General features: G+C 37.6%; 1 protein-coding gene across 1 annotated transcript in view; it reads right to left on the bottom strand.

The window, feature by feature from the left end:
* ZSWIM6 (zinc finger SWIM-type containing 6) overlaps positions 1-26,818 on the bottom strand; it is a 97,026-nt gene extending 70,208 nt beyond the window's left edge. Inside the window, exon 1 of the mRNA XM_063454051.1 lies at positions 26,290-26,818. Coding sequence (XP_063310121.1) covers positions 26,290-26,818 — 529 coding nt within the window. The remainder of the gene's footprint in view (positions 1-26,289) is intronic.
* Between the last annotated feature and the right edge of the window lie 237 nt (positions 26,819-27,055).

Below are 27,055 nucleotides of genomic sequence, written 5' to 3'. Positions count from 1 at the left end.
AGCATGCACAGTAGATCCATTCTTACTTCAAGAGATCACTTGAAAAAAAAACTATTCAAACTGATGAAAAACTCCAGAGCAGGACTTTGCATTAACAATGGATCTTCCTTGAAGACGTGAGCTGACATTGTGAGACCCCCTTAAGTGCCCTTTATGTGATAAATTCAGAAATGCAGGGTGCCCAGGGAAAACATTTTTCCTTTAAAGACAAACTTTCAATTTTAAAAAACAGTTTCTGCTTGAGAGTATGAAAGCTATTTGTTTTCATACAAACGGATAATTCACTAAACCACAGCATTCAGCAGCTACAGACACTAAAATGAAGCAATATTGCATTTAATACGCAGTCATTCTTCCAACCGCCTTACATGACAACCATTAAGGTAATGGAATAACCCATTTTACATCATTACTCAACAGAAAGACGCCAAGACAATATGAACCCATACTAAAAATTCTAATGTAATTGGAGTGGCCCTTACTTAGAGGAATTAAGTCAGGGGGGTGGATATAGCATCCTCAGATACAACCCAGCTGATCAGCCTAAATCTTTAACCCTTTGGGCCTGCAATGCCACAAAGATTAAAAAAAACATATAGAAAATCAGTTTGTACATTGCAGCCACACAATATGCATGTTATATTATCACTAAGTGTAATTTATATTAAAAGGGACACTAAACTGCCCAAATCAAAAAATGAATTAAAATCACTATTTAGTAAGTATAACCCCAATGAAAATGCATTAGTGTAACAAAGTATTTTTTATTGGTGGCATAACTTAACAGCTTGTAAAAAAATGATCTTGTATGAAGCTTTGCCAAGGCCTCACCCTTTAACCCTTCCCAGACTTTCTGTGGCTGTCCAATCACAGACTTCCCAATAAAGATAAGTCTTTGCAAGGCAGGTGCTCTGAGCAATTGTTGCCTCTTGAGTTTAGTTCCACTGAGCTAACCAAACCAGGAGGTAACAGGACAGGATGTCTGACTGACAGCTGGGGGATGTAACTTATAAAATGGCAATTTCTATTTTCTATCTTTTTGCAAAAAAAAAAAAAGAAAGGAGGGCCCACTCTTCATACATAAAAAGCACTTCAGACGTCTAGAGTGTCCCTTTATGTAGCCTTTATAAATAATAAAATAATAACTATTGCATATGTATGTAAACATACCTGTAGTGCCCTTTGAAATTTTAACTTGGGTCTTCTAGTCAATTACTTCATTGAGAACTGGAAAGTTCCTGCTAGGAACTTCCAATATCTCATGTCCTACAACAGCTGGGGATCTACTTTTCGATCTATGGATTTGTATAGTGCATAAACAGGTCACATTTTTGGCAACTTCAGACACAGCTAGATTAACTTGCATCTGCCATGAAAAAAATGTAATTATGCCAATTAGACAAAAACATTTCATTTACAAATTGCAATAACCAAGCCAAACTATGATACTGCAGTGCGGTCTGAGTAAAATAGAGTTATTTCAGAAGGGAGACGCACATGTGCGGACAATTGGAGCCTATACAGCATTTGGGAATAGAGGCATGAGCATTTAGGAATGCGCACAGATCCTGTTCATCAGTTCCAGGAGCAAACTTCAATTTATGTCACTGTATGTATTCTAATCTCTACATTTGTGGACAATTTTACTGGTATAACCTACGGATTAAAGTTAATTCCGTCACTGAAAGAAACAGATTTTATGTACACATAAATGAAGCCTCTGCAACTATAGCACTTTAAAGGGTTACTCCTACCAAAAAAAAAAAAAAATGTTTTGGTAAAACATTGTTTTTGAATGGTGCAGCCCTTACTGGCATTTTGCCACCCCAAAAAAAAAAAATGGATCCAGCACCGACACAAAGTTCTCCTGGCAGCTCGATCGTCATCTGGTGACATTACTCTCCCATGCTGGAGTGAAATGCTATATACTGTATACAAATATTCTAAGAACCATGACCACTTCAAACCAGTGAAGTGGTCATGGTGCTTAGAGCAACCCTATAAAGGAATAGGATTCTATACCAAAACACAATGGTTCACTAAATTAACCAATGCAGGGTTGCATAGAACTGCTACAGCTAAACAAATAGATTTCATGTGGCCATAAGATCTTAGAGACCAGATTGTGATATTGGCAAAGTAACAGTTCATTAAAGGGTTAAATACGGTAACGTCAGAGATTGAAAGTTCTAGATCATGATCATTATAGAATACAATAGTACAAATAATGATCATGAAGTCAGTCTTGAAACAATCATTTGCTTTAGGGTCCTTAGTAGTTATCAAATAATATTTCCCATAATGCTCAGCCAGCATTAGAACCTGACTAAGTTACTGAGCCTAATAACTGGGGGTATAATTCAAATATAATTTCAAACAGGGGTGCCAAGGCAATTGCTGCTTTAGGGCACTATTTGTGAAAACAGAAGCCTTTCCACCATAGCAGGACTCTAAATATCATTGTCATGAGTTATAGGAGGTGTTCACAAATACTGTGTGTGGGGGGTGTGGGTGGGTGTGTGTGTGTGTGTGTGTGTCTGGGGGGTGTGTGTGTGTGTGTGTGTGTGTGTGTGTATTAAAATGATAAATTATATGTAGATATACATTTATATTAACCCCAAATTTTCTTTCAACCAGGAATATAACACTGGAAATTCAAGAAAGGCAAACATAGCGTGTCAAAGCACACCACCCCCCTATAAATTAATAACCCTACTTCAAAGATCAATGTTATATTGTATTTACCTTGTGGGGCTCTAGAAGCAGACTAACAGCTGCAAAACACACAATCCCCATAAATCTAATCATAACAAACCTTGCCTTTAAAGGTACGATTATTAGCACTATCTGCTTTCTACCAAAAGCACAAGCGAAATTGTTCAACTAGCCTGTGGTCTCAAACAACTCAATTTCCAAAGAGGATGCATAACATATAGCTGGCGTTAGCAGTACATTTTTAGATTTTTTTTTCTTTTTATTATTATTTATATAGCACCAACAAATTCAGCAGCACTTTAACCCCTTAAGGACCGGACTGTTTTTGCGATTTTGTACATTTGCGACCAGGCATCTTTTTGACACTTTTGTAGTGTTTGTGTTTAGCTGTAGTTTTCCGCTCTCTCATTTACTGTTCCCATACAAATTATATATTGTTTTTTTCAGGACAAAAGGGGCTTTCTTTACATACCATTATTTATATAATCTCATGTAATTTAATTTTAAAAAAAAATGAAAAAATATGATGAAAAATTGAAAAAAATACATGTTTTTTGACTTTTATGTGAAAAATCTTTTACTCATCTACAAAAGCGAATGAAAAAAAACTGCTAAATAGATTCAAAATGTTGTCCTGAGTTTAAAAATACCCAGTGTTAACATGCTTTTTGCTATTTTTTTGCATGTTATAGGGCTATAAGTACAAGTAGGATATTGCAGTTTCAAAACATACATTTTTAAAATGTATCAATAGTGACATTGTAACACTATTATCTGTCATAAATCTCTGAATACCACCCCACATGTACATTTTTTTTTTTTTAAAGTAGACAAGCCAGGGTATTCAATATGGGGTATGTCCAGACTTTTTTAGTAGCCACTTAGTCGCAAACACTGGCCAAAGTTAGCGCTCATATTTGTTTGTGTGTGAAAAAAGTAAAAAACTAAATTGAACGCTAATTTTGGCCAGTGTTTATGACTAAGTGGCTACTGAAAATGACTGGACATACACCATTTGCAATACATTGGGTTGTCTTCTTTTGCAAATGGTATGCCATCATGGGGGTAATTTTCATTCCTCGGCTACCATAAGCTCTCAAAGGCAACGTAACCAACCTGGCCATTTTCAATGTAAAAATATTTGACCCATATATTTGACCCTGTAACTTTATACTCAGGAGACTTTGCTGAACACAAATATTAGTGTTTCAAAACTGGAAAATGTATCACAACAATTATATCATCAGTAAAAGTGCTGTTTGTGTGTGAAAAATAAAAAAAAAGTCACTTTCACTGACAATATCATCGCTGTGATATGATTTACTGTTTTGAATCACTAATATTTGTGTTCAGCGAAGTCTCCCGAGTAAAACAGTACCCCCATGTACAGGTTTTAGGGTGTCGTAGAACGTTACAGGGTAAAATACAGTGCTAACAAATTAAATTCTCTGGACTTCCGACCTGGGTTGGCAGGCAGGTCCCTTAAATTGCAATCAATAAAATTACTTAATTATGTAAAAATATTACATAAATACACATGTAGAATTTAAATATATATGCATATTTATATATTTGAAGTCTACGTGTATATTTATATAATTATTTATGTAATTTTGTATATGGACATATGTATATTTCGTATTCTTTTTATTTATTTATATATACATAGATATATATACAATTTCATTCTAAGTGTATTTTGATATAAATATATATTAATATCAAAATACAGTTAGAATAAAATTTCATAAAGAATTTTTTTTTTTTTTATTATTACATTTTTTATTTAATTTAAATTACTTATTATTTGTATTTTATAATAATATATATACACAATATATATAGTTATTATATATATTATATATATACGTGTGTAATTTAATTATAAGTGTATTTTTATATTAATATATGTACATATTAATATAAAAATACACTTAGTATGACATTATATATATGATATATAGACGTATATTATATACATATATATAATATACGTCTATATATTATATATATATATATATATATATATATATATATATATACACACATATATAATAATAATTTTTTTTTATTAGCACAGACAGTCCCCCTGAGGGCAGACACATGGACACCTATTGTGACCATGTGGTCGCCCTGTTGGGAGATCACATGGCTACAGGGGTCCTAATCCGCCATGGGGAGACTGTCTGGGCTGCAGGCAGTCTCCCCACAACGGGAGCACCGCCGATCGCCGCCGGGGGAACGACGGCGATCGGGTAAGTACATTGGACCGTTAGGACGGTTCAGGACCGTCACCGGTCGGCAACGCAAAAATGCCGATGACGGTCCTGAACCGTCCTCGGTCCTTAAGGGGTTAAATCTATTAGAACAGGTGGGGATTTAAACATTCTGGAAGCAAACTGAAAATTATATAGAACACAATAGGTAGATCTTTTAAAATATCTCCATTGCTGGCAACATTTGTGATAACAATGGGGGGGGGAGGCCAAAACACCTCCCAAAACTAGCACATTTGATCCCTGCTGCGCCTCTTATAAATGACACCACTGGATCTGCCCCTCTCTCCTCTATTGGATCCCCCAAGATCAAAATCACTTTCCAATTTCATATGGATTGAGCAGAAACCTTGTAAAATAGCACTGGAATAAAAAAATTATACCTCATTTGGCAACACTATACCAATTCCTTAGACAAAGCAACTAAATCCAAAATCAAATCCACGTTGAATTTACAGGCTGTTACTTGATCAGAGCTGTAGGGGCCAACCCCCCATAGTATAAACTTCCCAATCCTGAATACCTCAGGCTTGTTGCTTCCGATACTGAGATATGTTGTGCCTGGACTGTAAGCTCGTTTGAGCAGGGTCCTCTTCAACCTATCGTTCCTGTAAGTTTTCTTGTAATTGTCCTATTTATAGTTAAATCCCCCCTCTCATAATATTGTAAAGCGCTACGGAATCTGTTGGCGCTATATAAATGGCAATAAAAATAAACACTATAAACATTTTAAAAGGCGCATACTGGGTTTGTAATTTTTATTTATTTAGATTTTACTTTTCTTTACATGGTTTTCAAATAAAAGTGTTTATGCAAGATGTGAAACACAACTTCAAACATGTCCATTATAAGATAATGTTTGTGATTATTGTATTTCATATGCTTCACTAATTCATGACAAAAAAAAAAAAATATGCTTGAAACTAAATCTATTTGGAGGTAGTCAGATAACCAAGACACACAACCCTTAATCAATAAACACATTAGGAGAGGGTGTCTGAGGATAGGCAGATTTTAGCACATGTTCGAACTGCATAGCAAAATCTTAGTCATCCATCTGGTAAAGTCAGAGCTGGCAACTGAATTAATAATTTGGAAGCCAATATTATGATAAGGATGTAAAAATGTTTGTCTAGAGCGGTGATGGCTAACCTTGACACCATAAATTGTTTCTGGACTACATTTCCCATGAAGCTCAGCAAGTTTTTAGACTAAAAGCAAGCTGAGCATCATGGGAAATGTACTCCAGAAACAATTTTGGTGTCAAGATTCACGTCCTGTTTTTGAAATCCATGGCTAATTCTCAAGAGCTAAAAGAGTTAAAGGCACAAAAATGACTGAAATGTTCCTTCAACTATTTTTCCAACAGCATGATCTTTACCAAATTTCTGTTGAAGTTTAATGTCTTAAAATAAAAAAATATATATACTTATTTGATTCTCTCTCTTAAATGTTCAGCTTTTGCACCACAAAATCACTATAGTATAATGAAATCTTACCCTAACAAAGCAAACAGAGGTCAATCCAGTCAAGCCTGGCAGCCCATGCATTCAATGGAAAGGCTTACAATATTCTGTGGTTAAAGAGAAACTGTCCAAAATGGCATGTTTTAATGCATATATAACTGTTGCCACAAAATAAACATAAATTTACTAAAATACGCACAATACTTTCAAAGACCCAAAAACATAACACCTTCCTTCCCCAAACAGCTTTTCAGACAGATTATATATATATATATATACACACACACACGCGCGCGCTGCAGAATCTTTTGGTGCTTTACAAATAATATACATATATACATATAAGTAAGGTTTAGGGCTGCATTAGCTTAAGTGCTGTAGTATTGTTTTTAATGTCTATTAAAATTGTGATTTGCTATATAAAGCTATTGCAAACTACATTTTATAGCTTTGAAATAAAAAAACAAATAATTAAAAAGAATGGCTGTGGGGACTGGGACTTTGCATCATAACCAGTTCACTTAGTAAACCAGTCTAAGATTACTAAGATTCTGCTTAGAGGGACCCTTTAAATAACCAAACTTGAAAAAGTGAGAGTGTTCTAATAGTGCATCCTATTCAGCTATACAGTGGTAAATCTATACAGAACTACATTATAAATACATGCACACACTTGTACTGGTTACTTCAACAGATTGCATTAAATTGCACACACGCTTTAAGCTTCAAACGTCCAGATGGTTTTGTTGACATTTGAAGCCTATATAGAGCCTCTCTACATGTACCTTGATTTACTATTTTTGGGTAAGCTTTTCAAATTATTTAATATTTTTAGATTAACTTTTTCCAAAATATATATAAAAATCAACATATATAAAAATATATATCAATATCTAAAAATATTTTTTTAAATATTAAACCATTTTAAAAGCGTACCCAAATAGATTAAATCATTTGAAAATCTTACCCAGAAACTGAGGCCTATGTCCCTTATACACCACTCTTTCCAATTTGTATGTTGGTTACAACTGAATGCAAAGCTTATTTTATTAACGCTGGCATATAACTATACTATCCAACACTAAGATGCCACCAAAGCCTTTTTCACTGCAGCGAATACATGAGCCACTTAAAAGGACAGACAACCTTAGCTCATTGATGTGGTCTGGGTGCAGTGTCCTAGGTCCCTTAACTTTAGAAAGGGAATTATTGCAGTTGTCTACCAAACAGTCACTAGATGCCCTTCTGGGACTTTTGGTCGCCAGATGCTGGATGTCCAGCGTCACCAAAAACCCCATAGGAAAGCATTGTATGTAGAATGCAGAAATACTAATGCGAGCATGGACATTCCCGCGCATGCGCATTACATCTCCACAGCCAGGAGCGAAGGCAGACACAAACCATCGCCGAGGGACATCGGTGCTGTACCAAGGTAAGTGACATAAGGGGAGGGGGTGCGTGCAAGAGGGGGGGTTTGGGAGAGAGAGACTATAGTGCCAGGAAAACACGTTTGTTTTCCTGGCACTATAGTTTCCCTTTAACAAAAATTATTAAAGTGCGAAATGTTAGACATTCAAAGCAAATTCAAAGTCATTTTTATAATTTAGGTCCAAATAACAGAATTTGAAAAACATTACAAGTCTGTTATTTTCAGCTCAGCTATTTTGATTTAAAATGTTTAAATTCCTTTTCTTCATAACAATGAATTTTTTAAGACATAACCTTCACATTCAACACATGAAACAAAAAAATATACATTACAAACATTCGGTTTCACAGAAATACTATATCATTTATGTAACAAGGCCTGTTCACAAGCATTACATTAAGAAAACATAACAGATGAGATCGCTGTTAATGAAATCAGCCATACTTTGCAATCCAGCCCACGCCTCAGACATACTATCCAACAGATTACTAAAATAATGATTTCTAAATTTGTTCCACTGAAAAAGTATGACTACCTTAAGCTTCCCTGACAGTGTGTGAACCGGAGCAGGTGTGCCATGACTTATGGGAACATTTGCTCCACACTCAATGCTACATCTGTTAAACGAATAAGTAACAAGGGCCTGTACAATCTACCCAGCAACAATCAGTTTTACTTTATACAAGGGCTGTTCTGTTCCAGAAAAACAGCATTTCAATTGAGCGGCCGCCTACATGCCAATTGTGCACTCTCCACACTAGTTTGCTTAAAATAGTGGAACAAACGACAACTGCAGTAACTGCTGCCTGAGTTTCGGGGGAAAAATACAAGGAGCACAAAGTTTATGGAATGTTGAGCTATATCACAGCAGAAGGGAAAAGCATAAAAAGTTTGTCTAACAGAAACTCATTGTTTTACTATTTTCTTATGCATCTAGCCTTTGGCTCGGTGCTTAAATACCTGGCTGCAAAGGGGATTAGAAAAACTGAATGATGAAAAGCTTCCACAGGAGTCTGAGAAGCTGGTCACTGTTCTAAGAACTCGCCTGGTGCAAGAATAGCATGGATTTAAAATGCAATGCACAGATTTTATTCATGCTCAAGGCAATAAAAGGATGGGAGGCTGTCTGCCCATACATGTGTTATTTTTGCCATGGATTTACCAGAAATTCAGCCCATGGAAAGCACACCTGTGCCACATTCTTACACATGCCTTCCTTCTGCAAGAGAACCCTGCTGTGTTTTTCATTTCAGCAGCTGGATGTCCAGGTCTCTAGAGGCCTTAACACACACGTTAGCGATCAGCAGACTTTGAAGAAAAAGCCTTAAGCATACTTGCCTGTGTCTTGCCCATTATGGCAGGATGGCAGAGAACTAGAAAAGTTGGCCCCTTGGGGTTAAAATATACATAAAGCAATGTTCCTTTATAGTCAGTGAAGGAAAGGATTACAAACTAAGCTCCCATTTAATGTGGTTTAAATAAGACTAACCAGTTTCCATGAACTCTTACAGTATTGCTGGGTTTCTACACTTCTAGGTTATTTCACTAAAGCAAGTATTCCAAGCAAATTTCAAAACTGAAAAGGACACTATATATCTCATTAAAGTGGTCTGAATGCAGCGTCCCAGGTCCCACTAGACCTGCAATGTAAATCATTGCAGTTTTGCGAAACTGCAATAATTACATTGCAGGACTAAGATTGCCTCTAGTGGTTGTCAGACAGTCACTAAAATCACTTCCTGGTGGCTGACTGTTGGTCGCATAACTGATGCTGGACGTCCTCACGCTCTGCATGAGGAAATCCAGTGTCAGAAATATCCCCATAGTAAAGCAGGGTAGCAATGCTTTACTATGGGGACGGACTATTGCGGTTTCATGGTGCATGCCTGTTAGTACATGCTGTTGGATGGAGGGGAAGCGCCGACCCAGAGCTGAGGAACATTGGCATTGTAATTGGATGACAAGGTTGTTTTTTTTAACCCTTTAGCTGCAGGAAGGGCGCGAGGGAAGGTGGATCAGAGGGCTCTATACTGTAAGGAATACAGCGTATGTGATCTGGGTGCATTGGCCCTTTAGTTTTGAAACCTGCAAACTAAAACATTACTTTTCATTAGGATAAGGGAATGGTATGATTACAGACAGTGCCTGTCAGGAATATAGCCGCTAAAGATGCTTTTACCCCTGAAATCAAAACATTCCCTTATCTAATTTAAAGGGACACTATAGTCACCTGAACAACTACAGCTTAATGTAGTTGTTCAGGTGAGATCTATAGCTCCCTGCAGGCAATCTAATGTAAACACTGTATTTTCAGAGAAAATACAGTGTTTACATTGATTGATAGGAATACCTCCAGTGGCCGTCACTCAGACGGCCACCAGAGGGACTTCCTATCATGTATGGCCCTGTACACGTCAGACGTATTAAGATACGTCTGACGTGTGCAGGAGAGAGAAGGCACTGTGTGCGGGCAAAGAGTGCGAGCTGAGCTGTCAGTCCGCTCAGCTCGTGGCCCGGCATACGCGGTAGTGCGTTTAGGACTTCATAGGGCGGCATGAATGCCGCCCTATGAAGTATGTGCGGCGACGCAGCGCATGCGCACAAGGGAGCAATGACGCTTACAAATGGAAGCGTCTGATTGCTCCCTGCTCGCGCCCGCCTATTTCGTCATTTTGACGAAATAGGGGGCGCTGCTTCCCGAGGCTGCCTGGAGAGTCCCTGTAAAGCAATGTTTTAGTTTGCAGGTTCGAAACTAAAGGGCAACTGTACCCAGATCACATCATTGAGGTGAAGAGATCTGGGTGTTTCTAGGGGTCTTTTAAAAGGATTCCCTAGTGCTAGCAATACGCTCTATTCCTAACAGTATAGAGTCACTCTCCAGTGACTAGAGAGTGCTTTCGCTACTATGATCACGTTTCAATTGGTCATTTGACTTAATGTCCTCATGCACTGCACAAGAATGTCAAACATAGGGAAGCATTGGATTCAATATTTCCCTATGAAAAGCATTCGATTGGTCCACCATTTACATATGGTCAACAATGCATTGGGCATTTTACATATGAAAATACATGTTTGTATTCTCAACGCTATAGTGTTCCTTTTAGTCACTTTGAATTCTAATAGTCCAATATAAAACAAAAAAGGATATAAACACATCATGTGATTAATGCTAGTGATCACTAACTGCACAGCGTATATCATTCATACCAAAAGGATCATTTAGAATCGAACACATACTGTTGTGGGACACTGCTCTTGTAATACTTTATCAGCTGTCAGTTTTTAAATACCACCAAGGAAAAAAAAAATACTACAGTGTCTACATTACAATCAAAACAAAAACAATGATAAACACACAAGCTGTGTCAGGAGACTCAGGTAGAGAATATCAGTGAACAGATGTCTGAGCAACTCACTTAGCTACTGGGAATTCATTCAACTACTGTTCTGTTACTGGCTCCACACATCATCAGCAGTTTAACTATATCAACGCCACAAGGATGAGCAAGAAGGATGCCCATCTCTGACAGGCAAGAATTACATTTTATATATATATATATATATATATATATATATATATATATATATATATATATATATATATATATATATATACACACACACACACACACACACAGAAATGAAAACCCAGCACATATATCAGAAAATCATATATGGATAAAACTAAGCACTGTGCCAACTGTGTTAAAACTAAGCACTGTATTTTCACCAAATTTTTATAGTTAAATCAAATATATTGCCACCGGCAGACAGGATGAGTTCTGTGTGTCATGGAAGTGCTCAGGTTCCAAAACCAATGGAAAATGGGTTGACAAAATCTGAAGAGAGTGTATAAAATACTTCCTTGCATTGTAACTACTACAAGAGCTGTAATGGTTATGGTGCTTAGACGGTACCATTAGATATGAGCAATACATGCAATCCCCCTTTGAAAGGGAGGGAGTCCATAGAAGAGGCTGCTGTCACTTTTAAATACTTATTGGAAGTGTGTAAAAACCCTACTGGAGCTCTATAATCTGGCACAAAGTTTTCCCCTGAGGGTGAAGCAGTATAAAAGCAAGAAGGGCCATCATTTGTTAATTCACATAGTCAAGTAACAAAAAGTAAAGAAAAGTTCAAATTAAAATACCAATCCTAAATAGAACAATGCTACATCCATGCTATAAAGCAGGGATAGGCAATCTTTGGTACCCCAGACGTTGTGCACTACATCTCCCATAATGCTCTTACAGCCATAATGCTGGCAAAACATCAGGGGAGATGAAGTCCACAACATCTGGAGTGCAGACGGTTGCCTACCCCTGCTTAACAGAATGAATCGTCAAATGTCTGGTACTCCAGCTGTTTTAGAACAAATTTACATATGCAGCTGGCTGAGCATTGTGGGAAATTTAGCCCACTACAGCAGCATTGACAAAAAAATGATCCACAACTGCCCATATGTGTTACACGTTATCATGCACCAATTGTTTTTTTTGGTTTATGATTTTGCCAATTAAAATAAAATGTTAAAAATGAAAGAATTTAGCTTTTTTTTTTTTTTTTTAAATAGTTTAAATCTGTGTTATTAAGCACTGCACTTTACTAGTTACTGTTAAAGTCGACCCATAATCTAAATATTATATGACTCAACAGAAAAGGAAAGCTATATCTCTAAAACATCTAATAGTTCAGCCATGCACAAAACTACTTTTACGCTAAATGTCAACCCGCTTTAAAACGGACATTTATGGCACATATTTGACCTTACACCTATAGTTATCAACCAAATGAGAAACAGAGGTTACATTTACATTGGCAAAAGACTATGAAGTGATGTCTGGCTGGATACATGACTTGAGCACAGCTAAGTATAAGTACATGCAAAAAAAAAAATAATAATTAAAACAGCTCAAAGGTTTATTTTTGTTTTCTTATATAATGATATACAATTTTATATAAAGACTATATTTGCAACTCTGACTGACCAAACTAGTTCAATTTGGGTACCACTTTGACTTCACTTCGTTTGCTTGTGAGGATTCAAATCCCCTCCCCCATCGTCCATGTTTATGCAGATTACATGTCTACTATCATTGATGTACTAAGCTATTGAGCATAATCCTTACTAGCAGATTTCTTGACCTATATTGCACACTCTTACTAACAATAACTCAAGATCCTCCATGCAATGGAGCCGGTCATTAATAGGGCTTTTTTTTTGGTTAACCTTATTGGAATTTTCTCATTTGTGGTGCATGCCACCTGCTTGTTTTACAGTTTTTACATCTGTGGAAACAATAACAAAACTCTTAATTCAACTATAGAGCTGGTTTGTGCAGTAACATCCAATACTTCATTCTATGTTCAAAGTGATTTTCGATCAAATGTTACCTATGTGTGCTATAAGGAAACAAAAGGTGTATTTTTATATTATAAAAGATAATTGTTTGCATGTACCGGTAATAACCTTTCTGAACATTACTTTGTAATTAGTACACATTACTTTATTATATTCCCTGACAAACTCTTGATCTGAGGAGCAACCATCTTTACCCCTCTTGTTAGAAAAGCCATATATATCGGCTAATGCAATTTTAATGTCTGAAACGATCCCAGATTACAATTTGCCTGGCACAACCACACAATGACCATTATAACCATACATTAGGCTCCTGATCATCTGCACATTTTTCGTAGGTTAAGCTATGCTTAACATCAAAGAGGCCTTATAAATGGCTGCCCACATGGGAAATGCACCAAAAAAATACTTATTTACTCATACGGTATGAATTAAAAATACTACACAAGGAATGCAATATATGAAATCTTATTTTCAATAAAAATGAACATTTTCCTTTAAGATACTTTTCAGCTGACTGTGGCATGTTGCTCACACAATCATAGAGTTCAACTAATCATTTCCTGCTTCCTGCACATTGGCAAGCTTTTGCAATTTCTGTTTATCAGTAATGGTCACAGAGGATTTGAAAACTGATGAAATTCCAAGATGGTTTCTTCCACAATGAAAAACATTAGCAAAGCTTACTCCGAATAACATTAATCCAGTGACATTGTTTCAACCCGTTTTATGTAAAGACTCATGTGACAGTGCCACAATCCTAAATATTTGCATTAATGTCCTTATTGTCTAGCATAAGCTATTTAAATATATGTACACACAAATAGACAGGGAGCCATTTCCTGCTTCCAAATCCAATCCAGTAAAAACAAAGGGCAAGAGCTGATAAAAGGGGTGTTCAATAAAATGTGCATTTTCCCCTTCTTTCAATATTGTTGCGAAATAAAACTTTGGCTTGCTATAACTCATAAAATATGGATATGGATTTGTAAACTAATAAAAAAAAAATTAAAAAAAACATTGACACCTTATTTTATCACTCAACATTTAGAAGAAAGCAATTAAGGGGGTTGTTTGTGAGCATTTAGACTAAGCTTGGACAATAAGCCAGTCATTTTTCTCCCAAAACATAAAAAAGTGTGTCATAGTCAAGAAAATACAGCATGGATTGTATGCCACATGCCCCTCCTGCATAGGCCCTCTAGAGCCAGACACTCATCTGGTTTAAATAACCATTTTATCTTAAAAATAGTGACTGGGATACAAAAAGAGCATTGATTGTGATTTTGTTTACTCTCACCGAGTCTTGAATTATTAACAAATACATTATGTAGAAGTGTTCCGTTAGCAGCTCACAAAAAGGTCCGTGTTCGGCCAAGAAGAAATGACTTTATGAATAGTCAGTGGGGTTTCCAGGCAGTGAGCACTGCTGCTTTAAGGATTAAAAAAAAACTGAACTCTAAAAGCCACTATTCATCAGCTAAATCTTCCATATTTCAGGGGTTCCTGAATGTTTCCTAGACCAGACAGATATGCCATGTGCAAAAACTGAACTAACTTGATGTGACCCCTTTACCAGTGAGCAAGTTTTTCAATGACACGGCTATCTAAATTTGTATGTTTGTGCACACTTATTACTTCGGAAATCGGTGGGGGGTGGGGGGGGGAGTGGGAGGAGGGGTTAAAATATATCCAATATTTAATCAGATATGATACCTAGAGGGAAAATGCAAGGTGCATGCTTGACACCAAAAAAAAAAAAAAAAAGAAAAAAACAGACTGTTTATATAATATATAATTAAAAACTTTAGAATTTATTTTATTTAATATACGGTTTTATAAGTTTGAAAATCCACTATAAATATTCCCTTTCTTTGTCCTGGCAGTTGCCTCCTCTCCAACCGAAAAAAAATACTTTTTAGGAGTGATTGGGATGTGTCATTCCACTGAAAGTTAGTGTTCCTCAGAGAGCAAAGAGTTAACAATGAAAAGTGACACCACAGAGTCTGGAGAAATACAGTAAATGGATGTCAGATTAAAGGAAGGGAAGTAGGGAAGAGAACATCTTACAACAGAGTTCTACAATCAAACAGGATGTGGCTTGTGATGGGGAAAGAGGAAGAAGAGAGTCACATGGGATCCTGCTTCCCTGAGATAATGGGATATGAGGCACAAAGGCAGAAGGGGAAGCAAACAGAGGATAGATTTTGACAAAGCTGTAAGAAGGGCCCATATGAAATGTCTACACTTCCTTTGTGTTCTGATCACACTGCAGATTAGGTAACCACAATATAGGTGATAATTTCAATTAAAGTATAATCAGAAAAAACAATAAAAGTGTTTAACCAAAGAACTCTATGCCTGTCGTAAGTAACTTCATATTGTAATACAGAGAGCTTGTTTTACAGCTTTTAGAACAATCTTTTCAGAAAGCTGTTTATAATAGCAGCTGGAATTTAAAAGAATTGAGTAGCCAAAATATATAGAAAGCATTTCCCTCATGCTCATAATGGAATTATTAAATAAAACAAATCTGACAATGCTAGTAGTTCACCAATAGACATAGAAAAAACAATTCAGCCTTGTGCTGAAATAAGTAACTTAGTGATGGTTAATTGTTGACAATGCAGCTGTTGTGTACATCTCCCACGATGTTCAATCAGACGAATGGATGGTCATGGTACATGTAAGTTCACAACAGCTGGGGTTTCAAAGGTTAGCCATCATGGGTATAAGTGGATAAAACAAATGAAAGCCTCAAACAAAAGGTTTTGGCTTAGAGTAATTGTAGCTCCAAATAAATCCAAAAGACTGGTGACTAGTTAAAGCTTCTGCAACTAATAACCCATTGACTAATCTTAAAGAAAACCAGTACGTTTTAATATTAAAATGGCAGTCACCATACTATAGTCACCAAAAAAGAGGCGTCATCAACTAAAATATTTGGAATTTTAAAAGTATAGCAGCTGTGAGTCTTACAGTTTGGGGGCAGCAGGGGGGCTGGATAACAAAGTGAGTTTAGAAGGCTCACATCAGTGAAAGGTGGCTGGAAAATAAGCTGAATTTCACAACTTCCCACTAAAGCATTCAAACTAATATGCTCAAAGCACTCCCATCACACACTACTTCTGGCAAAAAGTTTCACTTGGGCAAAGCAAAGTGGGTGTTTGCACATGCAACTAATGGGTTATGGTTACCTGTAATTCCAACAAATTGAGCTTAGTCATAAAGTAATCAAATTCTATTACAGAGTGACCTTGAAAAGCAGAGTAGCCAATGGCTCTGGCATACATATAAAAACCACTGATGTGTACTTTGTAACATTGGCTATAAAGGCAGGTATGCACAATTAGGAACAACATGAAGCAAATACCTACATGCAGGTAAGTGGATTGGGAAATGCCCAGCATGATCTGTGTAGCACACAGAGCTGTTAACCCCTTAAGGACCAAACTTCTGGAATAAAAGGGAATCATGACATGTCACACATGTCATGTGTCCTTAAGGGGTTAAATGACAGGGGTGTAAGTGTAGATGGATATCGGACTGATTTCTGTGGCAAGGTTTATAGCTAAATAAATTCAGGACATGGGAAACTGTAAATATGTATAAAGTAGAGGAAGTGAGTTGAAAATCAGCATATGTACAAATAAAAATGGTTACATATACTTTTCACAAAACATGTAACTAAATCAAATACTGATTGTTTAGTAATATATTTTGGCAAAAGCTCACAAGTGCATCTGTATATGTCAATTTTAACATGTATTTTAAGACCATCATCCCCTGTTTTAAGGGACAGAGATGAAATATAAAAACACAAGCTGCTGCACACACACACACAGGACCTTGAGGTTTATTTTATTTCAGCAGTAACATGATAACTAAGAAGGTCCTCAAAGATACTATATAGACCCACTGTGCTCTACAGTGTTTAAAGGAGAAGAAATTCCCAGTGAGAGATAAGTATTTGCAACTAATATAATTAAAAACAACACAATCTATAACCAGAATATTTTTTTAAACCAGGAAATATATTTGTATGATTTTCATCATGTATGACGCTGCTTAACTGTCCAGTATTAGGGACACTAAAGTTACTGCTTTGTATTCCTAACACTATAGTGTTCCTTTAAGTCAAGTCCTGGTTTACAACAAACTAATGAAACTTCCACACATATGCAGTGCTTCGCGCACATTCTTATTTCAAGATTGTCTACATTTTACATGCCAGTAAATATAGCACATGGAATGACACCTTCATAACCACAGAAGTCAGACAAGAGGACAAGACCTTTATCTTTCAATCGCCACTGTCAATTTCTGGTATTTAACAAAGATAGAATCTGTATCACTTAAAATGGCTGAGTATGAATTTAATTCAAATTCCAAAACAATCAAAATATATCATAAGATAAAGTAGGGACTACATTGTTTTATGGATGAAGTCCAGGTTAGTAAAACAGATGCAAAAATTTGCAAACGTGTATTGACAGCAATGAAGGTCTTGGTTTTATCCATAACAAAAACAATGTCAGACATCAGACTTGCTGATGATGAATCAAGTACTAGTCATGCTGACTGCATAGTGATCTAGCTGAAAGCCAGGAGAGCGAAGAGACTTAAAAATGAATAATAAAACCTTCCAAACCTTAAAAAACAGTCAGAGCAAAGGAATGCACAATTGCTGCCTTTAAGACTCCTTAATCGTAAGCAGTTTCCTGTTCTTTTTCACACAAAACAATGCTTTAAGTAGTTTTTTTGCATGGCAGTGCATGAACGATGAGCAGACAACCGAAAATAAAAAGTATGATTGTCCCTTAAACCAGTAGAGGGAACAAGACTCAAGAAGCAATAGAAATTCCTTAACATGCAGATGGTACATTCTTTATTCAAGCTGGTAGAAGAGATAGCTGTGTGATTAAAACATAACAGTAAAATAATGTAGTACTCAAAACAGCATTGTCATGTAAGCTTCTTGTAATATATGAAGATGGAATCTTTATGAAAAAAACAGATTGTTATTTCTCAGAAATTCAAAAAAGGCAAAAGTTGGACATGCAACAAAATAGCCCCTTATATATTTGTTGATTTTTAGCAAAATGTGACAGAGGACAGAGCCTCAAGCAGTGTCCCCAGTCTCATCTCACCTTTTCCCATAATTTGTACCTAGTAAGACATTTATCTTCGTTCAGCTTAAAGTAGTGATGCTGTCTACTGATTGATAGTGCCCAGTACAAAATTGTAGGTAGATCTAAGAAGAGAGCTAAATCTATGTGATGTCAGTATGCAAAGAAGAGTGACGAATATGGTGGATATGGAAAGGCGTAAGAAACCAAGGACAAAGTCATGGAATAGCTCAGAGAATTAAAGGGAACCAATCTAGTATTGGACTGTAGGTTCCCTTCTATCCACCCACCTCTAGGATTTAAAAAATAAAATTAACGATTATTCAACTCATTTCAGTACTGGGACTCCTCTGCTGCAACCGTCTACAGTTCTGCTCCAGTCCAATGTTTCTCATAAGGAATACTATCACGCTCCTCCAATCAAATGCTGATATCAAAGTTTAGTATTTTACATTTTCTACATTGCAGCATTAAAATAAAAAATAAAAATAATAACAACAACAACAACAACGTATGTAACCAGGAAAGGCACATTCAGATTACTCTGGTTTTCAAGTACATCCTGAGGATGTTACCTTAGCCCAACATCCAGGGGTTGTTACTATTACCCAATTTAATGACAGAACCACTGCACTTAGACAACTTCATTGAGATGAAGTGGTCTGGGAGACTTTAGTGGTCCTTTAATGGAGAGGTGCAGGTGCCAAAAGAGTGCTTGTAGAGATGTTAAAAATGTCAAAGGAGCAAAGAATTTACAACAATAAGGGTATGTGTCGATCGCAACTGAACTATCCAGAAAGTAGAAAATGTGGCCTTAAGTTTTATTGTTAGTAAGGTTGTTACTTTGAACACTTCATTTGTGACTTAAAATTTGGTATTAGGTTTAATTGTCCCAAGAACTCTTACACACAAGGCACAAAATACAAACAGTCACTAGGTACCTAGGCAACACAACAGAAATAAATATTAATAGAAGCTCTGGAGTAGTGATGCAAATTATTTCCCTAGTCCACATAAAAAAATACATAAACACTATCTGCTTCATAGAAAGAAATACAATTGCTAAGTCTATATATTGATCGATACAACCCTTGACCTCTCTAGATTACAATTTATAGCATTTTTAAATGTTCGTTAATATGAAAGTCTTGATATTTTGAGGACAATAAATTGTTTATTAAAAATGCACAAATTGGTCTTCACTCCTTTTACCCTGTTCCTGAAATAATGTGCACCTATTTTTCCTCTTTTAGGCAAAGATGTTTTTTTTTTTTTTTTCGTACTATGTGAGGAAAAAATCTACACCAGTTATAAAGTTCCCATGGAGAGCATTGAGTAAAAGCTGTTAACAGATCAGGGTGACAAGTTCCTGTGAGGCACAAATTCAAAATTGTCACCCATCTTTAGTGTTGATCCCAAACCTCAATTCTGTATTTTTCCGTAACGAAGTACGATTAAAAAAAAAAAAAAAAAATACATATGTTTTTTTAATGGCCTCCTGTCTATGATTTTAAATACACTTACTTGATTGAATGCTTTCATATACGAGTGTACAATAGTCACCAAATAATGGAAATGCACCACAATAAATTTTCGAAGATTAGCATAATGCTGAAAAGAAATGGCTGGCATCTATGGAAACCTGAAGTGAGAAGACAGCTGGAGGAGCTCTCCGACAATGCAATGCATACAACCAAGACCTTAAAGGGACACTATAGTCACCCAGACCACCTCAGCTCAATGAAGTGGTCTGGGTGCCACATCCCCAAGGTTTTAACCTTTCAGATGTAAACATAGCGGTTACAGTGAAACTGCTATGTTTACATTGCAGGGTTAATCCAGCCTCCAGTCTTCCTGACAGCCGCTAGAGGCGCTTCTGCGATGCTGGATGCGAAAATCGCATCCAGCGTGCAGAACGTCCATAGGAAAGCATTGTGAAATGCTTTCCTATGGACTGAATGTGTGTGCGGCTCTTCCCACGCATGCGCAGTCTGCTCCACTCAGGAGCTGACAGCGGGGGAGGAGAGGTCACCAGCGCCGAGGAAGCCCATCGCTGGATTAAAGTAAGTAACTGAAGGGGTTTTAACCCTTTCAGTGCCAAGGGAGGGGGACTCTGAGGGTGGGAGTATATAGTGTCAGGAAAACAAGTTTGTTTTCCTGACACTACAGTGATCCTTTAACAACTATCTACAGCTTTATTATCACAGATAGTAAGGATACTTACTAGGAAACACTGCTGGGTTCTTATTAAAATGTGACAAAATACTATGTGCTAATTACTGTGCATTTCAGTATGAGGAGATGCTGACAAGTGAATTTCAAATAAATTTGAAAATTTTAGGCTGAAACCATAAAATCAGAAAAATTCTCAAATTCGCTATGTATGAGGTTTGGCAATTTTGACCTTTAATTTAAAATTAATTTTGAATTCCTGACAATTTAGTCAACAACCCATGAATGAAAGTAAATCAAGTACATATATTTTGACTGCTTTAATGTGGCCATTAAGTTTAGGCTTACGTTTTCCACAGCTGCTAGTTTAACGCACAATTCTGAGTCATCTCTGCCCTCTCCTCAGTGATCACCTTCAGTTTCATCCACACATCAGTAGAGTAATATACATCATAGTTACTATTCGCTTTACCCAATGTCCCAAGCATAAAAAAGCCTAGTGAAATGTATGAAAAAAGACAGAAATGTAAAAACTTTTTTAAAAAACTGCCACCTGGCTGGCAATTTCTGACTAAAAGTCAGCATGTTTAAATTTGCAAGCGCGAAGGACATAAAGCAAAGAAAGCATGTGAATCATCAAGGTAGTGTTAAACATCATGCACACCTGAAAGCAAGACATCAGAGACAATAGGAATATGTATTAAGGTGTGAGAGGTTTAACAAGTCAAGCATCTATAAGGTGATGTATTGCACCATCTTGCAACACTGGTTTCCTAATGGTAAAACTGAACAGATTCATATCAGCTGCAACTAACAAGTACATGTGGCAACACGTTAATGTTAAAGGAAGAAGGAGAAAAATTATCTATATAGCCGAAAAGTTAAAATAAAAGATGGATGCATGACAGTGTGCCTGTTAATATACCAATTAATCGAAGGCAAAAAGTATTAAATTAAACTTTAGTTACAGATTAATAGCCACTTTATTAATAGCAAATGCTACAAAAATGTGTAAACTAAACAAATCTAGTATTTGTAAATAAGATAAAACCATGTCACAATGCAACAATGTATTCATTATAAATTTGTCAAACTGGCAATATTGCAGGTATCAGAATAAATCCACTTTAAACTAAATTTAAAAAAATAAAAAACTAATACATTTAAACCATGCAGGTAATGTGCCAACGGTATGCTCAAACAAACTGAATTATCAACTGTATTTTATTTCCAACATGAACTAAGATCTGACAATTCATTTTCTACAGCACCGGCCAATTTCAATAAGAGTATTTTATATATTGTATAAACCTTTCTTAAACTGTTAAAACCTGAATTTCTGAAAGCTGTAATTTTCAAGGTAAAATATTGAGAAAAAAAAATGTTAATTTTTTTTTTAAGCTAATACAGTTATACACTGAACACTTGCCAAAAAAGAAAATGTAAAAAACTATAGATACCCTATACAATATGCCCCTTTATATGTGAATGTTCCAAGGGAAAGGAAATTGGCCTAGTCAGGTGTAGTCAACCATGTGGTGTATAAATCAGCAACAAGATGAGGCTAAATTAAGAAAACCTATCACTAAGAGTGTAGAAGAGTGTTGTCCGAATTTTTAATGAGGTAGTCAGTAAATCCTTCTTACTCATGTGCCAAGGATATTAAATTAATGATGTGATACAGCTGAACGTATGGATTTAAAAAAAAAAAAACCTTCTGGCAGCATTCAGCCTGCAGCTGAACCACCCTGGTATAGATTTGACAGCAATAACCTTCCACAGAATGCAGATAATAATCACTTGCTCATTATATACTGAAAGACAAAAAATATAAAACCAAAGAACAAGTCTAAAAGATGTTCATAAGGAGAAGACAAGTATTTTTTTTTTTTTACGAGTGAAATCACAACAAAAGCAGCCTTGTCTTAAGATAATACATATGCACTCTTTCGGTTGCAAGGATAGCTGTATAAATTTGCATCTTTGCATTGTTATAGGTTTGTAGAATAAGACTTGTCATACATACTTGAAAACAGGAGAAATCGCAATGTATCCTTCCTAGTAAAATATTTTATAAATAAATAAAAACATATTGCAGATGTATGTAGGACATTCCAGTTACAAACTGTAACAATATCAAACCCCAAGTTCCTCCATGATTAACAAACATCCATGTCTAAATAAAGAATGGCACTTCTGTATCTTGAACACAGCTTTATTTACCATCCCCACCATGTGTATATAACCGTAGCCTGGAAATCACATTCTCCTAGACATTTCCAGGTACATAGTCTGCAAACAGCATCCACCCTTTAAACAAACCATCTGCACACACACCTTCAAAAATGCTCACTCACTCTAAAAGGTAGGATGTTCGGTCTTTGGAGTGACAAATGTATGTTAATAAAGATTTACAGAAAAAAATAAAACAGAGTGCATTGATGTTAAATAAATTAATCATTTCTGTACCAGACAAGAGCACATTGCATTGAAAAAGTTAATCCATCCAAACATGATTGTTTGTCAATGTATTGGTGCAAAAGGCTCCCTTTGACAAGATGACACCAAATGCCTTCTTTATTGATGTTACTTTGGGGATTTTCAGAAAAGGATGTGAACACTAATTCTAAAGAACAAATCAACAAAATGAGTCCGAGGCCTGATAATGGGAGGACTAGATGGACCAGTTGGTTCTTTCCAGAAGGAACAATCAAGGTTTTATCTGCAGAATCCCTAATGATAACAAAGGGGTGTGGTGAAAAAGCATACCCGGTTTCCGTCACACAATGAGTCAATTTAAATAAAGTTCCATTTTAAAAATTAGATTTCCTAGTCATTGCAGAATATGCACTGCCCAATAGTCTTGTATGTAATTGTTAATCGTACTAGCACATAATAAAGGTTCTTCACAAACACCTTCACAAGGATGAGAAATAGATTTAATAATTTCACTGAATGAATTAAACCACCAGATATGCATAAAACAATGCTGAAATCTCAGCCCCTGATTCAAAGGAGTCCAAATGTGTTCTTCCTGCAGCTGTTGAAGTACAACAATCTCTGCCAGAATTATGATAGTTTGTCAGCTGCTTGATGACATGAGTGTGTTTTTTTTTGTATTTTCGTAATCATTCACACACTGAAGAGTCCAAAGATTTTCATAGCGTTAATTTTTGAACACACAAAAAAAACACATATATATGGCTATAGTAATATTGGTTTATATTTATTAATTTAGTGTGACAATTGGTTAATTGCAAATAACCATATTTTATATAAACCGATACTCCAATAGGACTTTGGAGACTATCTGAATGCAGTGAAATGCAAAATTGTCAGAACTAGTTGAATACAAACTCACCCCCACATAGGCTTAGCCACAGGCCTACTAAAGACATTTTCTTTTCTACTGCTAGAGAAAACAAAATGAAGTGCATAGCCTCTAGAAGGGGCCTCCTACCATTGAAAGCAAATGAATCCTTGGCTTGTGAGTATGTCTCCAAGAGAAGATTGCATCTTTTATTTATTGCCCTTTGGCTTTATTTTTACAATGAATTCCTTGCTTAAATGCAATCAGCCAAAAATCCCTCCCAGTGTGCACGCCTGTCATCCCTCATTGCTTGCATGCAGAGTCGAGCACAGACAAAACCCACGGCAATGCCATGGAGGTGGGTTCTGGACAGCTACCACAAATATACCTTTTTCAAAACTGCAAGAAAAATAAGCAAAAAAATTGGTAAATTTTAAAAAAGGTAATAACTATGCTTTGTCAATTCAGAAGGCCCTCTAGGCAGATGGAAAGGGCACAGAGCCCAGATAAAAGCAACCCTGGCTGTGTCCGAAAAAGAAATTATCAGGCAGAAAATCACGTTTGCAGATTGCATTAGAATTCAAATGAAGTGCAGACAGACTGGATTAAAATGGGATCTGAATTCCTTCCAAGGATGGGAAAATTATGTTGCAGACAGCATAAGAAAAATAAGCATGATATACCTTGTTAATATTATATGTACTGTTGGAAGTCAGCACATGCCCTTTAACACTAAATGAACACAGGCAAACCTATTTTCTAATTTGGAGCCACTTTAAAAAACGAAAAAAAAACTGCAGCTTTGGGTCATCAGTATTGCTGTCTTTGTCAAGTCTGCTCTATTTAACAGGCATTGAAAAGAAATAAAAGAAGCTTCTTTGTTTAGCTTTCTTTCTTTAGATGGGGTGACAAAAAAAAACAAAAAAAAAAAAACAGAAAAGACAAACACGACGAGAACAAAGTACAATGTTTTCAATGGGAATGAATGACAGCTATTTGATACTCACAACCAGCATATAGGTAAACTAGTTTGGGGTTTAAAATCTGCCCCATCAAATAAGCACTAATACCCTTCTGGAACATTAGAGGGTTAAAACAAAAATTTCACTTATGAAAAGGCTGAATTGTGGCAGTAATTTTAGCCCACACACTGGGGCAAAAAACAATTCAAAGCTTTGCCAGAATATAAATGCAAAATGTACACTGCTGTCCCTTTTACAAAGGCTTATATATTGATTTTTATGATTGGAGTTTTTGTCCTTGCAAAATAAGTAGGAAAGGGTGTCACAATGACATGCATAATCAGAATGTATAGAGTAACACAAATAAATTACTGGATAGAGAAGGGGGGTAAGGGGTACATGAAAGGTGGGTATTGTTTTCACTCCACTCCCTTGTCCTGACAAGAATGGGCTGCATTCTGAGCTGGCTGGCACAATGCAGCAGCACAGCCCAGGGGTGTGTGACTAGTCCCCCCTCTGCTTTTTCACAGACACACAATCCTATCAAGCACCTTCAAGCAATCAAGCAGTACAACCCACCAGGAGGTGTGACCTCCCTTTTCTCCCAGACACCCAAATCCAAGACACCTCCAGGCAATTAATGAGCACAGCATCAACAACAATCCAGTCCTTTATAGACAACACAGAAGCAACCTCACATTAACCATTCCCCCAATTCCTAATAATGAGGGGGGGGGGGGGGGGTGAAGAGAGATCTAGTCCTCTATCTACACCACCCTTTTACAAAAGCATTTCTTCTGTACAAAACAAAAAATACCATCAGCAGCAGAGAAGACAGAATGGGAATACAGCATTGCCTCCACCCCCTTCACACCAATCTGACATGCACAGCACAATGTAAACTAGCAGTGACAGGTAGGAGGATGGTGACAGGGGTAGCCAAAAACAACAAATGATGAGAGGATGGGGAATAATAATACAAAAAAAAAAAAAAGCCAACATATAACAAGCTCTTCCAGCAAAACAGGAAACCCAGTCACAGTATGCTGGGTATGGGCTGCATTGAGTGTGTGCATGATTAAACCCCCCTCCTTGTGTGCTGCCCTTTAAATTCCTCTCTTTGTTCTGATCCTACATGTTATCTCCCGGAGGTGGGGTGCTGCTGGGAGGGAGGGGGTGCTGCTGGGCTTCTCCCTAGAAGGAGGAAGAGAAGGAGGGGAGCTGGGAAGGAGAGGGGCAGCTCCAGCCCCCATATCACACGCATGATCAGCTGCATGTCAGCCAGGGAGCCCAGCTAGCCATCCTGCCAGCCATCCAGGGAGCCCAGCTAGCCATCCAGGGAACCCAGCTAGCCATCCTGCCAGCCCAGCTAGCCATCCAGGGAACCCAGCTAGCCATCCTGCCAGCCCAGCTAGCCATCCAGGGAGCCCAGCTAGCCAGCACAATGCATGCAGCAGCCACTCACCCACTTGCAGGACATTGTCCACACAGCCGCCCTCCAGGAGAGCGATGCCCCGGCGGAAGGGCAGCCTGTTCTCGTCGCTGCTCTCCCCGCCTGCTGCTGCTGCTGCCACGGCCGCTGGGGCAGTGACCGAGGCCGAGCCTGCCGCTGTGGTGACGGCTCCCCCGTTGTTTCCTCCCGGGGCCCCTACCGCTCCGGGGGCCCCGTCCTCCCCACCAGTGTTAAAGGACGAGTACATGCAGATCTCCCTCTCGCTCCGGGGGAAGGACCAGTAGACGATGCGGCGCTGGACGGGCTCCGGGATCCTCTCGAAGCGCTCCTCCACCCGCTGGAAGGGCCACTTCTCGGCCACCTTGCGGGCCGCGATGTCCAGCAGGGACTCCGGGTTCTGTGTCTTGCCGGACAGGCCGTGGGAGGAGCCGCTGGCCCCGCAGGAGGCTCCGCCCGTCCGCTGCCCGGGCCTGCAAGCCGAGCTGAAGCCTGGTCTGCAGCAAAGCCGTTTAGCAGGAGGCTGCTGGCCGCGCTCCGCCATGTTCGCACCGCTTCTGAGGAGACAGCGGAAGTGGGTGCGCATTATAAACTCGGGGCGTGGCCAACGGGGAGACACACCCTCCCACCGCCCAACAGTCAGCAAAATTACGCCCACTAAAAAAAAAAAACATACTGCACGCGCAGCCTTTCTGTGACACGAAGCCCCGCCCACCAATCTCGGAGGCCCAGTCCGAGGAGAAGTCAGTGGGAAAATAAAAACAAGGCGTGGCTATCCGAG

The sequence above is a fragment of the Pelobates fuscus genome, chromosome 5, assembly GCF_036172605.1.
Source record: "Pelobates fuscus isolate aPelFus1 chromosome 5, aPelFus1.pri, whole genome shotgun sequence".
Lineage (NCBI taxonomy): Eukaryota > Metazoa > Chordata > Amphibia > Anura > Pelobatidae > Pelobates > Pelobates fuscus.
The sequence above is the reverse complement of the archived record's forward strand: the minus strand, read 5'-3'. Positions and strand labels throughout refer to the sequence as shown.